Genomic DNA, 22465 nt, shown 5'->3' on the forward strand with positions numbered 1-22465 from the left:
AGTCTGTGGAGGTGCCCTCACGGGCATCGAAACCCAGGGGGCGTCGGCCCAAAGCATCTACCAGGTCAGGGCACGAACAGGAGCAACCTGCCACCACCTCTGCTGGAGCCACAGGGGTGGCACCACGTAGGGGTACCCGGAAACGAAAGCCTAAAGTTCCGTGAGCACACAGGGATTGCACCAGGGTGTTTGTCTATTTGTTTTTTTTTATTTCCACTCTTTGAATGTCAACACAAAATAAACTCACTTTTTCTCACCTCTTGTCCATAATTCTGCGGCTTGTGCAATATGTCCCTTCCGTGCGCCTCATCATGACGACGACCACCCCGTCCCACCCATTGGGCATAATACAGTGGGTGCAGGTGTACAGGCACCACTCTTCTGTGGAGGGAGCCTGTATGGACCCTCGTCTGTGCACGTTATGGCATGTGAATGCCTCACACAGTGTGATGTTAGGCGAACCGTTGGCATATGGGTGCCTCTCTGGCCTGACGTGCACGCAGGTGAGCCGGTGTTCGGCCCATGGGTCGTTGTTGGTCGTCCTCGTCCTCGTCCTCCTAGACAACTATAATTCGTCCCACTCTGAGTGGCGTGTATTGGAGCGCTCCCTCGGAACGATCAAGTCACCTGAAGCGCATCTTGAGCAGCCCTATAGCCTGCTCAATTGTAGACCTGGTAGCAATGTGGCTGTCATTTTATTGTCGCTGCGGCTCGGTAATGGGGTTCCTCAGAGGTGTCATAAGCCATGTGTGCAGGGGATATCCCTTGTCGCCGAGGAGCCAGCCGTTGCCGGTGTTGGGTGCGTGGAAGAGGGGCAGGACGGTGGACTCCCTGAGGACGAAGGCATCGTGGCAGCTGCCAGGGTATCTGGCGCACGCGTGTAGGAATCTCTGGCGGTGGTCACAAATGAGCTGGGCGTTCATGGAGTGATACCCCTTCCTGTTGATGAACAGCCCTAGCTCATGTGGAGGTGCCCGTATTGCTATGTGGGTGCAATCGATTACACCCTGCACCCGTGGGAAGCCAGCCACAGCATGGAATCCAACCGCCCTCTCCGTCTGGCTGCGCTCATCCATGGCGAAGTTGATGTAGGTCGAGGCCCTGCGGAACAACCCATCGGTGACCTGCTTTATGCACTTGTGTGCAGACGACTGACAGACCCCAGTGATGTCCCCCGTGGCACCCTGGAAGGATCCGGAGGCGAAGAAGTTGAGGGCAGTGGTGACTTTGACGGCGACGGGTAAGAAGATGCTGCTTGGTCCATCCGGGAGCAGCTCGTCATTAAGGAGGCTGCAGATGTCGGCGACTACCTGATGAGTGACTCTGAGCCTACGTATGCACTGCTGCTCAGAGAGGTCCATGAAGCTGAGCCTCGGTCTGTAGACCCTGTGCGGAGGGTAGGGCCTCCTGCGACGCATCTCTCTCTGCGGATGCCCTCCATCCTGCTGTGCAGGTGGATGTGCCACAGCACCGTGTTGTGGGGATGCACGTCTCTGAGGTGGACGGCGTGGACTGCGAGGCTGTTCGTCTTCCGAGGATGTCAACGCAGCACCCATCTGGCAGGTGTAGGTCTGCGGGGTTGTGCACGCTAGAAAAGTGTGTCCTCGCACAGGGGTTGCACTTCCACGCCGGTGAATCTTCTTGCTTGGAGGAGGGTGGTGGAGGGCAGGCGTTGCCCAATGTTACGGAGTGTCCTCCTGTGTTGGTGAAGGCTCTCCCCCCCACCTGTGGAATGCACCTTGGCAGCTGCCACAGGCTGCTGGCTGCAACACGTCCGTTGGGAGTGTGAGTGTTTCCCCCAGTATGGGAAACAGTCTCATTTCACCGTAAAATCCCACACTTGTTATAAAAACAGCTCAATCAGGTCATTTAATGACCTGAAATACCAAGATAAATACACTCAAGTGGAACCCCGCTGGCTTTAATTGCCTGCGGGATTCCCACCAGCGGGGGCTACGCACGCACCCCCGCACGTCAGCGCGGAACCCGGAAGTGGGCGGGATCGAGGCGCGATCTGGTCCCGCTACTCGATTTCGGGATTTTAGAGGCCCCCCCGCCGAGAACGCACCCGAGACCGGGTGCTAAAATCGGGCCCATGGAGGCCATTGGAGCACCCCACTGATGCTTAATATAAAATCACCTAATTCAACATGGGCCACTGATCGAACCAGAGATCTTCCTGGTCTACACGGCTAAATATCACATAGCGCCCATTTATCCAACGAGCCATCAAGGGTGTCTACTTAATTCATCTGTAAACATTTGTGTTTTAAGAACTATTCCTTTAACTCAATTGCCATTTTTCACTGGCACAAGAAAGGCTTTCTTTTACAGGATTACTGAACATTTAGCAGTTAATGTTCATCAGCAATCTCAGATTAAATTGTCAAAAGGACTGGCACCAATTGTGTTAAACAGTTTGCCATGAAAATATGATGGAGTTCAGACTTACAGTTGCTTTCAGTGCATGAATGGCCTGGTTCCTGGGAAATCCCATTGAGGTAATGATGGCAACAATCTCTTCTGGTGGCTGATTTTCCATTGAAGAGGCCCCACCTGCTAGGCCAACCTCATTATGGCCAACCTCATTATATCCTGATAGTGACAGTGGTTCAGCAAAATCTAAATGGAGAGAGGGAAGTTCCATTGGAAAATTGAAACATAAACAAAAATATTTATTGAGGAAGGCACCTATCCTCCCCTGTGAGATCTGAAATTTCAGTAATGTACAGTCATCTGTCAAGCTGATGATAGCATTGCAACAAATAGAAACTACAGAACCATTGTCCACAATTGCATGACCTCAAAGTTTGGTCCTCATATTACACTTTAATGTTATTTTTTAAAAATCCTTTCACAAATTATACAATTGTAGTTTAAAATAAGGAGCCAGACCGAAACTTATGAACTCCTGGAGGAGCAGTGATCAACTATTTACTTGGGCAGCAGCCTTTCCCTACAACCAGCAAAACAGATTCTGAAAAGCGGCAGATTCTTACAAATTAACATTACCTCATTCAGAGGGGACATGTACATATTTCTGAACAGCCAGTTTTAGTTTTCTTCTTGATAGCAGCAAATGCTGCCTGCATAAACTGGTTCATCAGTAACACTAAGCATCTCACTGAAAAGTGTAAACTGTATTTACGATTATACATCTCGACAGAAAACACTGAAGAATTTGCCCTCGCATATTGCCTATCTGCCCTCTAAGCTTACCAGGTTCTTCCATGTGCGCTATGATCCAATTAAAGGCCAACTCAGCCCCCAAGTTTCCTGTGTAGTACACTGCTTTCCGACAGGCCTCCAGGGGGAAACCCATCTCAGCCAGCTGCATCACTGCAGATTCATCAATTTCAGGAGCTACAGAAAAAGGGACAAAAACTGAAAATGACTATAATGGTAAACCCGGTGTTTTCAGGGAGTGCACACTATATCAATATAGCAAATGATAGGAATGCCAAAGGTCTGCATATTCAAGTAAGAATCTCCCCTCACACCGTTAATGATTGAAGTATATTGATCGAAAGATCTGTGCTGATTACTTGTAGAGTATGAGAATTTATAAACATGACTGCAATTAATGATCAAATAATATATAAATCATACCTGGACAAGAATTACATTTACAGGAAAAATGGTTGGGTTATACATATTCCTTATATTATAAGTTAATCAAACTGGCAGCAGAGTTTTGCAAACTGACTTAAAGTGTGCTTTTAAAATTTAGGACATAAAACATGCAGCGTATCTGCAGAAATTATTTTATAAAAAGAAACAAGAGGGCAATCTTTGTGAAAATTGAAATGATGGCGTTAAAGTGGAGAACAATCCTTTTATAAGATAAAAATAACAAAATGGCCCCAATACTTGCAGGGAGGCAGGGAGGGAACGGGGGAACGCGATAGCGGGGGCAGAAACCTGGAAATCCCGGGGACGCGGAGGTCCTGCCGAATTTAAGGGCAGGGACCTCATTATCTTTTTAAATTCTGTTTCTCGTCTGGCAGCCAGCCAGATTGATAGGCTGGTCAGCTGTCGGGCGGGAAAGCAAGCTGCAGAAGGCTGCAGCCAGGGACTGTTGAGGTCGGTCCCAGGCAATCAGGAAAGATCAGGAGCTGGTGGGGGGCCTGGCAATCGGGAGGATCAGGAAAGATCGCAGGTTTGGGGGGCCGGGGTGTCGGATGATCGCGGGGCAGGCGGCTCAAGCTCGGGGGTTGGTGGGGGGGGGGGGGGGGGGTCAGCCGATCGCGGCAGTGAGGAGAGGCTGCGGTCAGCAGAAGGTTTGTTTGAAGGGCCGTGGGGAGTGTTCCTGCTCCTCCTGCTTCATAATAAGCACTTCTTTTTTTTTATTCGTTCACGGGATGTGGGCGTCGCTGGCAAGGCCGGCATTTATTGCCCATCCCTAATTGCTCTTGAGAAGGTGGTGGTGAGCCGCCTTCTTGAACCGCTGCAGTCCGTGTGGTGACGGTTCTCCCACAGTGCTGTTAGGAAGGGAGTTCCAGGATTTTGACCCAGCGACAATGAAGGAACGGCGATATATTTCCAAGTCGGGATGGTGTGTGACTTGGAGGGGAACGTGCAGGTGGTGTTGTTCCCATGCGCCTGCTGCCCTTGTCCTTCTAGGTGGTAGAGGTCGCGGGTTTGGGAGGTGCTGTCGAAGAAGCCTTGGCGAGTTGCTGCAGTGAATCCTGTGGATGGTGCACACTGCAGCCACAGTGCGCCGGTGGTGAAGGGAGTGAATGTTTAGGGTGGTGAATGGGGTGCCAATCAAGCGGGCTGCTTTATCTTGGATGGTGTCGAGCTTCTTGAGTGTTGTTGGAGCTGCACTCATCCAGGCAAGTGGAGAGTATTCCATCACACTCCTGACTTGTGCCTTGTAGATGGTGGAAAGGCTTTGGGGAGTCAGGAGGTGAGTCACTCGCCGCAGAATACCCAGCCTCTGACCTGCTCTCGTAGCCACAGTATTTATATGGCTGGTCCAGTTAAGTTTCTGGTCAATGGTGACCCCCAGGATGTTGATGGTGTGGGATTCGGTGATGGTAATGCCGTTGAATGTCAAGGGGAGGTGGTTAGACTCTCTCTTGTTGGAGATGGTCATTGCCTGGCACTTATCTGGCGCGAATGTTACTTGCCACTTATCAGCCCAAGCCTGGATGTTGTCCAGGTCTTGCTGCATGCGGGCTCGGACTGATGGTTGCAAACGCTTCAGCCTTGTCTTTTGCACTCACGTGCTGGACTCCGCCATCATTGAGAATGGGGATGTTTGCAGAGCCTCCTCCTCCCGTTAGTTGTTTAATTGTCCACCACCATTCACGACTGGATGTGGCAGGACTGCAGAGCTTTGATCTGATCCGTTGGTTGTGGAATCGCTTAGCTCTGTCTATAGCATGTTGCTTCCGCTGTTTAGCATGCATGTAGTCCTGAGTAGTAGCTTCACCAGGTTGGCACCTCATTTTTAGGTACGCCTGGTGCTGCTCCTGGCATGCTCTTCTACACTCCTCATTGAACCAGGGTTGATCCCCTGGCTTGTTGGTAATGGTAGAGTGAGGGATATGCCGGGCCATGAGGTTACAGATTGTGCTGGAATACAATTCTGCTGCTGCTGATGGCCCACAGCGCCTCATGGATGCCCAGTTTTGAGCTGCGAGATCTGTTCTGAATCTATCCCATTTAGCACGGTGGTAGTGCCACACAACACGTTGGATGGTGTCCTCAGTGCAAAGACGGGATTTCATCTCCACGAGGACTGTGCGGTGGTCACTCCTACCAATGCTGTCATGGACAGATGCATTTGCGACAGGTAGATTGGTGAGGACGAGGTCAAGTAAATTTTTCCCTCGTGTTGGTTCGCTCACCACCTGCCGCAGGCCCAGTCTAGCAGCTATGTCCTTCAGGACTCGGCCAGCTCGGTCAGTAGTGGTGCTACCGAGCCACTCTTGGTGATGGACATTGAAGTCCCCCACCCAGAGTACATTTTGTGCCCTTGCTACCCTCAGTGCTTCCTCCAAGTGGTGTTCAACATGGAGGAGGACTGATTCATCAGCTGAGGGAGGATGGTAGGTGGTAATCAGCAGGAGGTTTCCTTGCCCATGTTTGACCTGATGCCATGAGATTTCATGGGGTCCAGAGTCAATGTTGAGGACTCCCAGGGCCACTCCCTCCTGACTGTATATCACTGTACCGCCACCTCTGGTGGGTCTGTCCTGCCGGTGGGACAGGACATACCCAGGGATGGTGATGGAAGAGTCTGGGACGTTGGCTGAAAGATATGATTCTGTGAGTATGGCTATGTCAGGCTGTTGCTTGACTAGTCTGTGGGACAGCTCTCCCAATTTTGGCACAAGTCCCCAGATGTTAGTAAGGAGGACCTTGCAGGGTCGACTGGGCTTGGTGTTTTGCCGTTGTCGTGTCCGGTGCCTAGTGGTCCGATGCCGGGTGGTCCGTCCGGTTTTATTCTTATTATGACTTTTCGTAGCGAGATTTTACAACTGAGTGGCTTGCTGGGCCATTTCAGAGGGCAATTAAGAATCAACCACATTGCTGTGGGTCTGGAGCCTGCTTGAGTGGCACCCCATTCAACACCTTAAACATTCACTCCCTCCACCACCGGTGCATCGTGGCTACAGTATGTACCATCCACAGGATGCACTGCAGCAACTCGCCAAGGCTTCTTCGACAGCACCTCCCAAACCCGCGACCTCTACAACCTAGAAGGACAAGAGCAGCAGGCAGACGGGAACACCACCACCTGCACGTTCCCCTCCAAGTCACACACCATCCCGACTTGGAAATATATCGCCATTCCGCCATCGTCACTGGGTCAAAATCTTGGAACTCCCTTCCTAACAGCACTGTGGGGGAACCTTCACCACACGGACTGCAGCGGTTCAAGAAGGCGGCTCACCACCACCTTCTCAAGGGCAATTAGGGATGGGCAATAAATGCTGGCCTTGCCAGCGACGCCCACATCCCATGAACGAATAAAAAAATCCAGTTGCTCCAGGCCCCATTTCGCTGCTGGGTTTCCACTGCACTGTGAGAGCTTGATTTAATTATAATGAAGGGTCCCGTCTACACACGGCTCGCGACCCATCTCTGTAAAAATGGCGGCAGGCGCAGACTCGGCAAGTCGGGGTCGCGTTTTGCAATTTTTAATCCCCAAGTACAATTTTTAAAGATGGAGTGAAACTGATACGTACACTCCATGAAATGGTTCAGCAGACGGTCTGAAAAATAAAAGCAAAGAATTATTTTTCCTCCTTTTTTCACACATTTAATCTCCTCCCCTCCAACTCCCCTGAAGACACTGACTGATATTTGGGTCCACAGGTACCAGGCACTCTGCAGTACCTCACATAATTCTTCATGTATGGGTCCTAAAAATGTCAGTAGGCTAGTTGACCACAAGAGGCATCACAGTTTAACCAAATTCTGTCCTAACACAACGTCCCCGCCAGCATACTTTTAGCAGAACTCGCTCCATAGGATCAGGAGCAACAACCGTTGCTGAATTTTCCCCCTCGCTAGCCTGATGGTGCTCTGCGCCCCACTGTTGCCCAACTGAGATCAGGTAACTCAGCACACATTAGAGATTGGACCTAAGACCTGGTCTGTATAATTCAACACTATACCAGATGGTACACTTACTCACTGAGTCAGCAGGGAGCTGCTGAAAACATTTTTATGAAAAAAATATGCAATCTTGTATAAACCTAAAGATAACTAAAATACTCTTTAATATTGAAAATGTCCAAAGATGCTTCAGAAAGGAGAAATGGATGTTGAACAGCAAAATGGTTAGGAGAGATGGCCAAAAACATGGTTCAAAGCATAGGTTTTAAGGAAAACTTTGAATGAGGAAGAGAAGTAGCACAGTGGAGGGGTTTAAGGAGAGAGTTCCAGGGATTAAGGCCAAGACAGCTGAAGGCTTTGCCACCAATGGTTGAAAGAATGGATGTACAGGAGGCCAGGGTAGGCGGCCAGAGAACTGATGGGCACTGGCTGGGATATTAGGCTGGAGGAGGTTGTAAGAGTATGGTTGGACAAAGTCAGGCAACGATTTTAAAATGAGAATGAGGATTTTAAATATGATGCAATGAGAAACAGAGAGCTAATTGGTGAGGACTGAGGCAATAGGTGATTGGGGCTTAGTGCCGTCCAGGACACAAGTGGAGGAGTATTAGATAAGTTGGAGCTCGAGCAAATTGGAGGCATGAGGAGAGCATTGGAGAAGTCAAATTTTGAGGTAACAAACAGCAATGAATTGCATTTGACATGGAAAACATCACAAGGCGCCTCACAGAGGGGGAACAAAAAATAAATATAATAAAGGAACAGATGCCAAACCACGATAGGAGAATTAAGAAAGGTGGCTGAAAGCTTGTTTAAATTATGTTCCCAGTCTTAATTGATACAAATATTGTGAGTATGTGTCAGGTATCGCCAGGATTTGGGAGGAGCCAAACCTGTGATTTTCTCAGTTATGTGAATGACTGAGTTATTTTTGAATGTAGCTGAGTTATTCAAATCCAGGAAGCCACAACAACGGTTTTTATGAGCTGAAGCTGCTCAATTAGTTGAGTTGATTGGAACATTCAGAGAAATAGGTTCGGCCAGTTTAGTTCCCACAGTTAGAAAATAATACAGCGTATATAAAGGATAATGCCAAAATAATAGGATATAGATTGTGACCATTTATTGTCTTTTGTTTGAGGAGCTGGTTAGTCTATCCACTGTAAAGATATATGTCTGTATATGTGTATTATTGTAATATATTCGCTGGTTCCATAATATATTAAATTCAGCATGTAAGGCACACGTTCCACTGAAAACTACCTGCATAAACCAGCTCTTATGGGCAATCCATTTATAACAGCATCCACATTCTTTTGCAATTACCTCTGCCACCATGTAGGTGGATGGGATAGACCTTTCAATGTTAGAGGTGTCACACCTTACCTATCACATCACACTCACTGTTTTAGTGAGATTCCTGCGGGATACCTGTATCAAATAAAAGTGCTTTTGAGTCTGCATACAGTTGCAGGCTTTGGCTACCAAGTGGCACTGCGGAGCAACTTTGATTTCCAAGGTAAGTAGCTTAATGTGTGAAAATTTTAACTATTTAATATATTTTTAAATATAGATATGCTGCCTTTTAGCCCCCCTTCCACATCTCATCTGTGCAATTTCGACCCGACATTTCCCTCTTCATTTGTGGCTATTCAGAAGGCCCATTTTCATCCCCCACCTGCTCTTTTTATCTTCCTGATCAAGAGGCCTGCTCCAGAGATGTATTAGCCTGCTCACTGACCCTACACCTGGCCAGTGCTATATCTCCCCTTTAAACTTGTCACCCTCTGCCCCTGCGATACTTTCCAGAGGCCTGTTCACAAGTCATTTTTGCCTACTTCCCAACCCAATAATTTCCCGCTCCTCAGAGGCTGCTCTTGTATTTTTATCCCAGGAGAAACAGCAGTGCTCTCTACCTGTGGCTTTTCTCACTATCACACCCCTGCCAGCTGGACCTGTTCTGGGCCCCCCCTGCCAGCTAGACCTGTTGTGTCACCACCGCACCCACCCCCCCCCCCCCCCCCCAGCCCAACCCCACCGCCGAAGACAGTTTCTTCTGAACATTGATGCAGGGGGCCTGCAGTGGTCGCTTGATCTGAGGCCCATTCATTGTTGCTGGCAGTGCTCCCTACACCAAGATAGAGATAGAGGGATAGATTGGGGGAACAGAGAGAGATTGAACAGACAGTGGAGGAGGGCACAGAAACAGAGCGACACAGGGTGACAGAGCGAGAAAGAGGTGGGATAGAAGGAGAAGAAAAACTGCAGAGAAATTTTGGCAGAGAAAGAGAGAGAGAGTGCAGGGAAATACAACATCTAGTAGCTGTCTCATGAGCAACATCATCAGAGGCCGGAAACAGAGCTGCCTCTCAGGCCTTATTACACTAGAGCACTTAAAGAAGTGGAGGGAGAAACCATCTAAAACAGGGCGAGGGTAGTTTGAAAATGAATCCATCATCCAAAGTTGTCCTCACTTGTGTGCCAAAGAACTGTGGGTTTTGAAAGCAGGAAATAACAGTGAGAAAAATCATTAGTATTTCCACAATTGTGCGGGGGAGCTACAGAACCCAGTTCTATTGATTCTGCATAAACTCACAGCCATAAATTTACAATTTACCAATAGTTACTGTTATAAAGTGCACAAATGAGGAAATCTCATCTTTAATTAAAGAGATTATTTATAGAACAGTCCCCTCAAATCAGTGACCTCATTCGTTCTGCGTGATTTTACATCTCCCACTTAGTCAAAAAATGCAGCATTTTCATCTACACAGAAATCATTTTTAAAAGTACACAAGAATTTATTCTAACTGTCACATTGTTTCCTGACAAGTATTTGTTTTAACTTTTAATTCTCTATCCCTCACAAATCCCATGATGTCCTTACATTTCTTTACTTGAAGGGAAACTTGCTGTATTTCAGGGAGCTGAAAAATTGTTACCATTATGACCATTTTGTGTCTGCCTAATAATGCTGTTAGTGTTAGAAAGTATATGCCCAGAACCCAGCTTCCAAAATTGACAGTACACATTCTTTTGGTGGGGGGGGGGGGATTGAACGTGTGGTGACTGTTCCAGTACAGAATGCATCCACAACTGGACATTCTTTTCAGATTCACATTACCACATCTGAAACGGCAGCTAGTTCAGCTGCACTCCAATTAAAACACTAGATGGGCTATGTGAAATTTCTGGCATTAACATGCTAACACAAAATATGGACCATAAACAGGACTTAAGTCTTTCAACCACTCTACAATTTTGACTAAATTAGGACATTTTTTTCAAGAAATATTCTAAGTAACCAGTGAAATTAAAATAGACAAAGTAAAATAAACAGTGACGACTGAGGAAGAAAGCATCAGCCAAGGCACAACTACTCGAAGCTAATAGTTCAGTTCTTTGGGGTTTTTTTTTAAATATTGAATTCTGAATCATGATCAGACTTTCACATTTATGCAGACTTATTCATATTTATGGGACTGTTGCTGTGCTGTCCAACCGCTGGTCCAATATCAAGTCACGGATGAGACAGAAAATTTTGTAGCTCAATATTGGCAAGACTGAAGCTATCGTGTTCAGCCTTCACCAGAAACTCCGTACCTTAGCCCCTGATTTCATCCCCCTTCCTGGATGCTTGCTCAAGCTTAACCCAACAGTGTGCAATCTCAGTGTCCTGCTCAATTCTAGTTGAGCTGCAAACCTCATATCCAATCAATACAAAAACTGTGTCATTTTTGAAATATATACCTTCTCCATCCCTATTGCCACAGAAACCCTCATTCATGCCTTTGTCATCTCTAGACTCAACTTGTCTAACATTCTCCTTCACAGCCTTCATTAACTCCAACTGATCTAGAATTCTGCCACCTACATCTTATCCCATACAAAATTCCACTCACCCATCAACCCTGTCCTCGCCAACCTCAATTGGCTTCTCGCCCTTTAGCGCAATGACTTCAAATTTCTCATTTATACATCCCTCCACAATGTCATTCCATTCTCCCCATGCAACCTTCCAACTCTGGTCTCCTGTGCATATCCATCCCTTTCTGCTAGTGGTACAGCCTTCAATTGTTTTGTCAGACACTCGAACTCTTAAATCCCTCTGCCTTGCTACAACTCTCCCCACCTTTAAAATTCTTCTTAAAACCTACCTATGCGACCATGCCATCAGCAATATCTCCTAGATTCCCTCCTACACTTGCTCAGGCCTCACCCCCATCTATGAAGCACCTTGGGATCTCTTATTATGTGAAAGGTACTATATAAATGCAAGTTTTTATCTTTTGGTACTAAATATCAACTGTTGCATAAACTCTGTTCTCCAAGAATTGGTGTATTTTTCAGACATAGACCAGGACTCAGGCTGGTGAGGAAAGCCATAGCACCAGGATTCAGGCTGTGAACAACTCCAAGCTTCCATTAGAAGATGCTTTGTAAATACAAGTAGAGCAATATTGTACCTCTAATTATTAGTGATCACTGAAACCAAATTCCACTGCAGTAAAAAATCTATGTCATCTCTTGACAGACTTATTTCTTAGCTCTAAGTGAAGCGTTCCTGCTGTAAAAATCTTGGAAAAATTAAATTGAGTAATATCTGTGGAATTAGTTTTAATACTGGTTATAACTGATTTCCTTAATATCAAATCAGTTTTCTTAGCCCTAAATGATCAAGAACATTATACTTTTTGATACCTATTAGATTGTTCCAAATCTGGTTTTGAATTTTCTGTTGCCTCTTCTGTATTCTTTACAAGACTCTTCTTTAAAAAAAACAACTCAAATCCATGAGGAAGGTTTCATGGTACATTCAGTTTTCATCCATTTCCTAACATGCAGTTCCAAAAACAGTTTTGTCTCATAAAACCCAAAGCCAGTAAAAACAACTCTTGGGATTAAAAATTTATTGCAGTTTTATGAGGTCAAATCTACTTCAAGCCTCTACAAACAAGACGCTTCTATATTACAAGAGTAAACAAAAACATTATATCAATTTGTAATTGTCAGTACTGTGTTTTGTCCAAGCTAATATTAATCCCGACTACAAGAATGCATATAAATCTCTTCCTCAAAAATGTAACTACATCACAGAGAAGGAGAAAACATTTGCTGTTAGAAGAATTAAAAATGGAGGAGCTGTTACTCTTATAGAATGAGTTACCTTTGGATCCATCAGGGATGATGATGGGTGGGGAAATATCAGGGAGTTCCTCCTCTCCAGGCTGCAAACCTGTCGCTCTTAGGTGGGAGATATCTAGTAGATCTGGCATATCTATGAAGACATCTGAAGCACAATGCAGAGAGATACAATGGAGATGTGGTATGCCTTATGGGATATGATTTGAAAGAACCAAGTTTTTTTTTTCCCCAAGTTCAATTAAATTGAATGGACTCAAAACCAGCAACAGCTAACAACAATTTATGGTTACACTTTTGCTTAAATCTAGAACACTTCACTTTCTTTCCTTAATCGAATCCTGGTTATAATATATGAGGGACAGCACAGTCACAAGTGGTGTTATGATGTTCCAAATAGATGTTAAAAGGACTATTTTCCTGACTCTTTCAATAATTTGGTATGTGTTTTATATGTGTGTGCCAGAGTTAGCTAGCATATTTATATGAATGTGATTATGAGTCAAGGCAGTAGAACTTGAATTCTACAATCTTAACTTACCGTGCTTTATGATTAGGTTAACTGATCTGAAATAGTCTATGTGTTTCAGATGTGTTGATGTCAAAGACTTTTTTTTTTGCACATTAACCTTGGGAGGTAAAATTAATTTACAGTCTCTGAAAAATGAATTTGGGTCAAAAATTTTTTTTATAAAAGCAGTTGCAAGCAGTACATGTTTTCTCAAGTCAAAAATTAACAGATGTTTGTAATCAGAAAAGATTGGGATTACTCAGATTTAATCAGCAGAACAATTTTGGAAGGAGAAATAAAGAACTTTAAATAAACAACAAACTCTTTCGAAAAAAAACTATAGTATTAAAAGGAGTTCACATGCATCATTAGTTGCTTCCTCAGCATCTCCACCCCAAGGAACTTTATTCAGCCATCTGTATGTGGCTTTGATGTTCCCCATTAGTAAGAGGAGCTGTAGTGTGCCAAGTATGACACTTGTGGCTTTACTGGGTTTAACCCCAATTTTTTAATTCATCCTTTTTCTTTTAAATTCATTTTTGGGATGTGGGCATTACTGACAAGCCCGGTATTTATGGCCCATCACTATTTTCCTTGTACAACTGAGTGGCTTGCTATGCCACTTCAGAGGGCAGTTAAAAGTCAAACACATTGGTGTGGGACTGGAGTCACATATAGGCCAGACCGAGTAAGAACAGCAGTTTTCCTTCCTTAAAAGGACATTAGTGAACCAGTTGGGTTTTTACAACATTCTAACAGCTTCATGGTCACTTTTAATGATACCAGCTTTTTACTTCCAGATTTTTTATACTGAACTCAAATTCTCAAACTGCCAAATTGGGATTTGAACTCACGTTCTCTGGATTATTAGTCCAAACTGCTGGATTACTAGTTCAGTAACGTAACCACTACACTGCCGTACCTGTCTTTCAGGGTATCTCCATTCAGGAAGGGGTTGGCCCACTCAAATTCATATTAACAAAAGAAAGTAACAAATACAACTAAAATTAAATCAAAATAGGGAAATCAGGGTAAATTATGTAAAAGGTGCCAAATGGTGACCACCAGTCATGAAAGGTGTCCACTGAGCCCATATACACCAGAGAGTGGAAATTCCTCTGGCATGTGCCTGTCCTAAATTCCAGAGATGGAGTAATTTAAATATTTGGCACAGGCACCTCAGCCAAAGTACAGGAGCAAGGATGTCTTACTGCAGTTATACAGGGCCTTGGTGAGCCCACACCTGGAGTATTGTGTGTGTACAGTTTTGATCTCCTTACCTAAGAAAGGATATACTTGCCATAGAGGGGGTGCAGCGAAGGTTCACCAGACTGATGGCAGGACTGTCGTATGAGGAGAGATTGGGTGGAGTAGGCCTGTATTCACTAGAGTTTAGAAGAATGAGAGCGGATCTCATTGAAAAGTATAAAATTCTGACAGGGCTAGACAGACTGGATGCAGGGAGGATGTGGGGTAGGACATTTAGGACTGAGATGAGGAGAAATTTCTTCACTCAAAGGATGGTGAACCTGTGGATTTCTCTACCACGGAAGGCTGTGGAAGCCAAGTCACTGAATATATTTAAGAAGGAGATAAATAGATAGATTTCTAGACACAAAAGGCATCAAGGGGTATGGGGAGAGAGCAGGAATATGGTATCGAGATAGAGGAACAGCCATGATCATATTGAATGGCGGAGCAGGCTCGAAGGGCTGAGTGGCCTACTCCTGCTCCTATTTATGTTTCTAAATACTGATTAGGCAGAAGAATAAAAGCAGTTAGAAATTCTTTAGTGTGACTTTCTCAATGGCAGGTCCACAATTCTAACTGAGCCGAGCCCTTTGAATCAATTGCCATTTGAAACTGGCCAAATGGGGCCCAGATGTGGCCAACTACAGAATATACACCTACTATCTGCATACCGTAAATACCACTAGCCTCATTGCTGGAGTAACTGGCAGGATTTCTGGGAAAGCCCAGGAACATCACCAGGCATGTCCCCAAACTGACACTGCAACTGAGGAGGTGGAAGAAGTACCTGCTACCCTCTGTCAGAATATATTGCTGCAGCTCTGAAGGGATGGAAACCTGTTAGAAAACAGGTTCCACCCTAGTTCCAGCCCCTCCGCTTCCAGGATACCTGACTTCCGTCCCAAGACAGAGTGGAAGATCCAGACTCGCATGTTGATGTTCAAGGTTTACTCAGACACGAAGCAGAGCTATTAAGAAAGGCAAGCAATCAGTTCCAACAGGGGTCATTAGATAGCTACCATGAAAGGAATCCTGGCTGATTTTTCCCCTCCATGGCACAGACAGTGAAAGCAATTGTAATGGTCCTTCTGTTGTTACGGCTGAGATCAGCTAATTTAGCACAAACCAAGACTGAACTTGGGATCTTCCAGTACTACACCCAGTGTATTCGCCCATTTAGCCATCAAGGCTGTGCCACTGTGATCTTACTTTTAAGTGTAATAGTATCCTCTAAAAATATACACCTAAAGGACTGAACTTCTAAGAACAATAAATTTCTGGGAGCTTACCTAACTTCTTTGGTACCCAGTCTATTCCAAAGGTAAATTTCTTCACTTGAATAACCAAATATTCAGGAAATGAAGCAAAGTGGGTTGTTCTGTAAATAAAAAATCCAAAATATGTTTTAAATCTCAGAATGTGTTAATATATTCTTTTTTTAAGTCACACATCAAAATTAAACAAAATTCTTTTATAAAATTTGCTACAGAAATTTGGGTGTCATATTTTTATCCATATTTCCCAGTTTGAAATTCCAATTTTTACATAAATTTAAAAAGGGAATAAGTGAAATAATGTACAGAACATCTGACTAAAATAAACTGATAAAAACTTACACTGAAGCACAGTCTGTAATAATTTATTTTGTTTTTACACATGCTCATAACAGTAGAGTCTGTTTTGTACAGTTAATCCACCTTAAAGAGATTGCTGTTCTCCAGATTAAGAATACTTTTCAAAGTTGTCAACATATATCTTGTGTTTAAAAATAGTGCTTTGCAATGCATGTAAAGAATGCCTCTGACGTATCTTACATACAAATTCTTATATAAATTGGAACTGTGCTTAAATTCTTATTTAAATTGGATCAGTGCTTGGGCCTCAGCTGCTTTACAATCTATATTAATGACTTAGATGAAGGGACTGAGTGTATTGTATCCAAGTTTGCTGACGATACATCGCTTGGTGGGAAAGTAAGCTGTGAGGAGGACGCAAAGAGTCTCCAAAGAGATATCGACAGGTTAGGTGAGTGCGCAAGAAGGTGGCAGATGGAGTATAATGTGGGGAAATGTGAGGTTATTCACTTTGGTAGGAAGAATAGAAAAACAGAATATTTTTTAAACGGTGAGAAACTATTAAATGTTGGTGTTCAGAGAGGTTTGGGGTCCTTGTACACGCAACACAGAAAGTTAGCATGCAGGTACAGCAAGCAATTAGAAAGACAAATGGCCTTTACTGCAAGAGGGTTAAGAGTACAAGAGTAAGGAAGTCTTACTACAATTGTACAGGGCTTTGGTGAGACCTCACCTGGAGTACTGTGTACAGTTTTGGTCTCCTTACCCAAGGAAGGATATACTTGCCTTAGAGGTGGTGCAACGAAGGTTCACTAGATTGATTCCTGGGATGAGAGGGTTGTCCTATGAGGAGAGATTGAGTAAAATGGGCCTATATTCTCTGGAGTTTAGAAGAACGAGAGCTGATCTGATTGAAACATACAAGATTTTGAGAGGGCTTGACAGGATAGATACGGAGAGGTTGTTTCCCCTGGCTGGAAAGTCTAGAACTAGGGGGCATAGTCACAGGATAAGGGGTCGGCCATTTAAGACTGAGATGAGAAAGAATTTCTTCACTCAGAGGATTGTGAATCTTTGGAATACTCTACCCCAGAGGGCTATGAATGCTGAGTTATTGAAGGCTGAGATAGATAGATTTTTGGGCTCTAGGGGAATCAAGAGATATGGGGATCGGGCGGGAAAGTGGAGTTGAGGTCGAAGATCAGCCATGATCTTATGGGGTAGGCTCGTGCGGCCGTATGGCCTATTCCTGCTCCATTTTCTTATGTTCTTTGTAAATCATTATTTATTAAGAGGAAGTTAATTTTTAAATCTAGGTAAGCCATCACTCAAGACAATAATTGAGAAAAATTCTTGAGAATTTAAACCTATTTAAAGATATTGGACTAACAGGCTTCATGCAATTATGATCAGTTTTTCTATCAAGCTATGAAAAAGAACTGTCACGGGAAATGGTACTCTGAACAGTCAATTCCTAAAGAATGAAAAGTAGCCCTATTGTCTCCAGTCTTCAATCTGGCAGAAAGATATAAATATTGACAGAAATTTTCTTTTATGGGTACAGTGCTCCCCTGTACTGACAAAGGTAGCTGAGGCAGTGCCTGCATCCCAAACTCCTGGAGTAAATTATATCCCAACACTGTAACAAGTGTACACTTCCTTTTTAAAAATGAGAAGATGAACATGCAACTTTTGGGAATCGGTTTTACATGACGACAAACTGAAAACAAAAAGGACAAATTTTAAACTCAACACAGATTCATATTACTCCTAAAATAATGGCCCAGAATTTGCTGGAGTGGAGCATCTCGCAGCATGCCCCATTAGTTAGACTTTTCATCTCACCCTTCAGCTCGAAAAGTTTTTGCCCTGTGAGTTGCTGGAAGTGTGAGTTGATAACAGCGAGGTCAACGAGGCATCTGGGACCTTGGTGAATGACGGGACCAACAATCTATCTCCTTAACCAATGATATTTAAGGATTGAGAAAGAAACAGCGGAACGACGGAGAAGGAATTAGGGTGAACTGGAGTCAAATCAGGTACAGAAAGAGAAAGGAGAGAGGGAAACAAAGATTGGATTAAGAGAGAAAGAAAAAAAAAGACCGAAAGAAAAAGTAAGAATTTTTTTTTTTAATTTTAAAAATCTTTAAGAACTATTTACTACCTTTAGGAATGAAACACTACAGTTTCAATTGTTCTCTTTCTGGGCCGGAGAGGCTGAATGACATTGTAGGAACATAAATCTCATCATTAAAATGGTCCTTACGCTATTAAGTACCAGCTCTAACTTTCTGTGGTGAGTATAATTGGTAGTTAATGCGCAAATTCAGCATTTTCTTGAAACTCATGGGGAAGTTGACGGCGAGCTGCCATTTTTGGGAGGCTTATGGCGGAGCGGTGCAAATCATCCAGCAGTTTATGGCGATTCACAACTCACGGGGTAGCTCTTCTTCACTACAAATTGCTGGACAACTTACATACCAAAAACGGTATGTGCATTAAACTCGCTGTTATTTTGCCAACAAATTTTGGCCTATTGAATACATTAAAGATGAAGGTATGGCTTTGGTTTTTATGTCACTATATAAAAAAAAGCTTTCATTCAAACTGGAAAATCTATGCAAGAAATCTTTTGGATAGAGAGGATTACATAGATCAGTGTTGACTATGGGCAGTTCAAGAGGTCTAACAGGGGAGCGACAAACTTGGTGAGTGGCAGAGATGAAAATAAAAATTATAAAAATCACTTCTATGACTTACCTTTTCATGGTATGCTGGAAAAGAGATAGGAGACAATGCTACTGATCACAAATACTATTTACTATTTCTGTGTGTTTAAGAGACATGATGTGAATTTTAACCCCCAAGAATGGATGGGTAGGAGTTGGATGGGAAGTAAAAATTGCAGAAATTTGAAGCGTGACCATAACCTAGCTCCAATGTGCCCACTTCCGGTTTTAACGGAGGTGGGCGACCAACCCACTCTCAGGAGGCAGTCAGTGAAATCTTAAAGGTGGCTGCATGCCTCCATTTTACCTACATTTTTATTTTTAACCAATGGAGGCCGGGTTTCCCTGGCCACAGGAATCCCAACAGGTAAAAGGAGGCAAGAAGAGCCGGATCCATGAGGTAAGTGTGTTTACAGCACTGCTCGTCGGCCAGGAGGAGCAGGAGTGCTTTCCCCAGCCCCTCCAAGCTATCCACACTACACACCCTGCGATCTCCAACTCCCCCCACCCCCACAGCGATCTCCGACTGCTCACCCCCAGCGGTCTCCGACTGCTCGCCCCCAGCGATCGGCCCCCCCATCCAAACCTCAAAGACTCTGATCTCTCCCCGATCCCCCCATCCAAACCCCGAAGATCCCAACTCTCCCTGGCTGCTTTCTCGCTCAACAGGCAACCAGCCTGTCAATCTGACTGGCTGTCGGGCAGGGAACCTATTGAAAAAATTTAAAGTACGTCCTACCATCAAAATCGTCACGATGTAGAGAAACCCTTACTTCCAGGTTTCCCATCCAAAAATTCTCCCCCCCACCCCCCCTTCCCTTCCCAGCTCCGAGCAAATATCGGGGCCATAGCACCTCAAGATTTCTGGAAGTTTGCATAAATTGCCAAATCTATTTTGGGGTGAAAAGCCTTTCCCAAGCTTTTACATTGTTCTCGAACAATTTTATTGATTGGAAAGGGTGTTTTTTTTATTCACGTGAAATGATTTGGAAGATGTGTATCTGGTCAAGCATTCTAAATGTTATTTCTGCTATCTTTACATGTTTTCTAGCTGGGATTCCAGGAATTTTAGGAGCTATTTTAATATACAAGCTGAGTAGCTCATGGATAGGTATTTATTTCAATGTTGAGCACCTTGGACACCAGTATCCTACTGTACTTGGGTGAGCAGTTGATTCTCTAGGAGATTGTCTGCACATAATCAAATCTGACTGTATGGTCTCCAGAAATGCAATCATGCACATTTCTTGCTAAGTGCTTAAATGAATTAAAAGGGTTATAGTGAATGGGAAGCATCATACCAATTCTAAAGTAAAAAAATAATTTGCATCATTACAAAATTATTTGAATTCTCTTAGCTGTTGCATCCAAAAAAAAGCTCTTGCAAAGAATCAAAATTATAGTACTGTACAATCCTGAGCTGTATTTAGTGAGAAAACTCGTATCAGTGCACAATCTGTAATTTCAAAATACCCCAAACATATCAAATTAGATCACAATAAAATTTCAAATGATATGCCATCCCCACCACACTAATATCCATCAGTTTGGAATTGACAAAGTAGATGTGATTCAAAATCCAGCCACGACTGACAGTTGAACTTGCATGCTCACTGACTTCTCCGTCAGTCCAGTAGATGGCGTGTTATGTCAAATCAGATTAGTCCAATGTTGGGGTGGGGAGGGGGAATCATAAAGTAGCATTATTCGGAGTCACAGCAATGCACATGATCCAACCCAAGTGAAAATGGAAAGAAAAAAAAAAGTGCTAAATAATTTAAAAATCGGCCATTTTATTTACCTGGGGCGAACTACTGTGCTATGTAATATTACAAATAGTTTTAAATATATTGGTCAAAAGAAAACAGAACCCTGCTCTAACTCAGAAGCGTATGATAGATTTTACTGCAAGAATTGCTAGCTAATATGTCAGAGCCTGTGACTGAACACATCAACATCACATTTCAGCACGTGTAGACATTTATGCTTCAGCTGATACTATGCTCAGTAACAGTAAACAAGGCCCTGTGTGATATATGGCATCAAGCAAAGAAAACTGACAGCAAGAGCTTACAGTAACTTTGATGGTTCTTTAACAATTCTACCATTCCCATGTGTATTTATTTTTAAATTGAGAAACCAAGGCAGTGTATGAGGGCCTTTCGTGCAGGGCATGTCCAAGGTTGAAGGGAGTATGTAAGATCAGGTAAATCAAAAAGTAGTGATTAAGTGATACCAAGCTTGGTTTTAAAAGCTTGAAGGAAGGAAATAAAGGCTGAGGGATACAAAAAGTTCCACAGTTTTGTGTTTGAATAGGAGATTATGTTGAAATCAAGATGCCTTGCACGATGAGGGTGTATATAGGAGGAAGAGCATGTACGGCAGTATATTTGAAAGTTAAGAGGCAAGTTCAGTGGAGCACCAACCATAGTAGTGTCCATAAAAAAGGAGCGCCAACCACTGTCTCCTAGCCACTGATATCGCCACAATATTCTTAACAAACAGAACAATCTCGGCTTGCTCGGTGTATTTGGACATCAGGAAATTAAAGGTGGAATGTTATCTGCAGGATTATCAACAGAAGGTACAAGAAGCATTGGAGACTGATTGCCCTGAGGATGACATCAAGACGCAGTCATCCATGTTAAAATTAGCACTCGTGCAATCAGCCAAATCTCCCCTTGGAACCACGAAGAAAAGGCATCATGAGATGATAAGCCAAGAGGTCCTTGACATAGTGATCGGCAAGCATAAAGAGTGGCAAACCACGCTCATAGGGCAGTGAAAAGGCAAATTCTTCATCAAGACCATAAGAACTGGACCTATCAGAAAGAATCATAGAAGTTACAACATGGAAACAGGCCCTTCGGCCCAACATGTCCATGTCGCCCAGTTTATACCACTAAGCTAGTCCCAATTGCCTGCACTTGGCCCATATCCCTCGATACCCATCTTCCCCATGTAACTGTCCAAATGCTTTTTAAAAGACAAAATTGTACCCGCCTCTACTACTGCCTCTGGCAGCTCGTTCCAGACACTCACCACCCTTTGAGTGAAAAAATTGCCCCTCTGGATCCTTTTGTATCTCTCCCCTCTCACCTTAAATCTGTGCCCCCTCGTTATAGACTCCCCTACCTTTGGGAAAAGATTTTGACTATCGACCTTATCTATGCCCCTCATTATTTTATAGACTTCTATAAGATCACCCCTTAACCTCCTACTCTCCAGGGAATAAAGTCCCAGTCTGTCTAACCTCTCCCTGTAAGTCAAACCATCAAGTCCCGGTAGCATCCTAGTAAATCTTTTCTGCACTCTTTCTAGTTTAATAATATCCTTTCTATAATAGGGTGACCAGAACTGTACACAGTACTCCAAGTGTGGCCTCACCAATGCCCTGTACAACTTCAACAAGACATCCCAACTCCTGCATTCAATGTTCTGACCAATGAAACCAAGCATGCTGAATGCCTTCTTCACCACCCTATCCACCTGTGACTCCACTTTCAAGGAGCTATGAATCTGTACTCCTAGATCTCTTTGTTCTATAACTCTCCCCAACGCCCTACCATTAACGGAGTAGGTCCTGGCCCGATTCGATCTACCAAAATGCATCACCTCACATTTATCTAAATTAAACTCCATCTGCCATTCATCGGCCCACTGGCCCAATTTATCAAGATCCCGTT

At 43.9% G+C, this 22465-nt stretch overlaps 1 protein-coding gene across 2 annotated transcripts in view; it reads right to left on the reverse strand.

Annotated features, from left to right (window-relative positions):
* Positions 1–22465, reverse strand: part of usp13 (ubiquitin specific peptidase 13) — a 95866-nt gene that overhangs the window by 16978 nt on the left and 56423 nt on the right. For both annotated transcript variants that reach the window (XR_010965507.1, XM_067995306.1), the window contains exons 14-18: positions 15766–15854; positions 12740–12862; positions 7200–7226; positions 3220–3363; positions 2453–2622 (exon numbers count right to left, since the gene is read on the reverse strand). Coding sequence is in view for 1 of the 2 variants with exons in the window: in XM_067995306.1 (XP_067851407.1) it covers positions 2453–2622; positions 3220–3363; positions 7200–7226; positions 12740–12862; positions 15766–15854 (553 nt within the window). In the remaining variant the exon portion in view is untranslated. The remainder of the gene's footprint in view (positions 1–2452; positions 2623–3219; positions 3364–7199; positions 7227–12739; positions 12863–15765; positions 15855–22465) is intronic.

The sequence above is a fragment of the Heptranchias perlo genome, chromosome 13 (genome assembly GCF_035084215.1).
Source record: "Heptranchias perlo isolate sHepPer1 chromosome 13, sHepPer1.hap1, whole genome shotgun sequence".
NCBI classification, from domain to species: Eukaryota; Metazoa; Chordata; class Chondrichthyes; order Hexanchiformes; family Hexanchidae; genus Heptranchias; species Heptranchias perlo.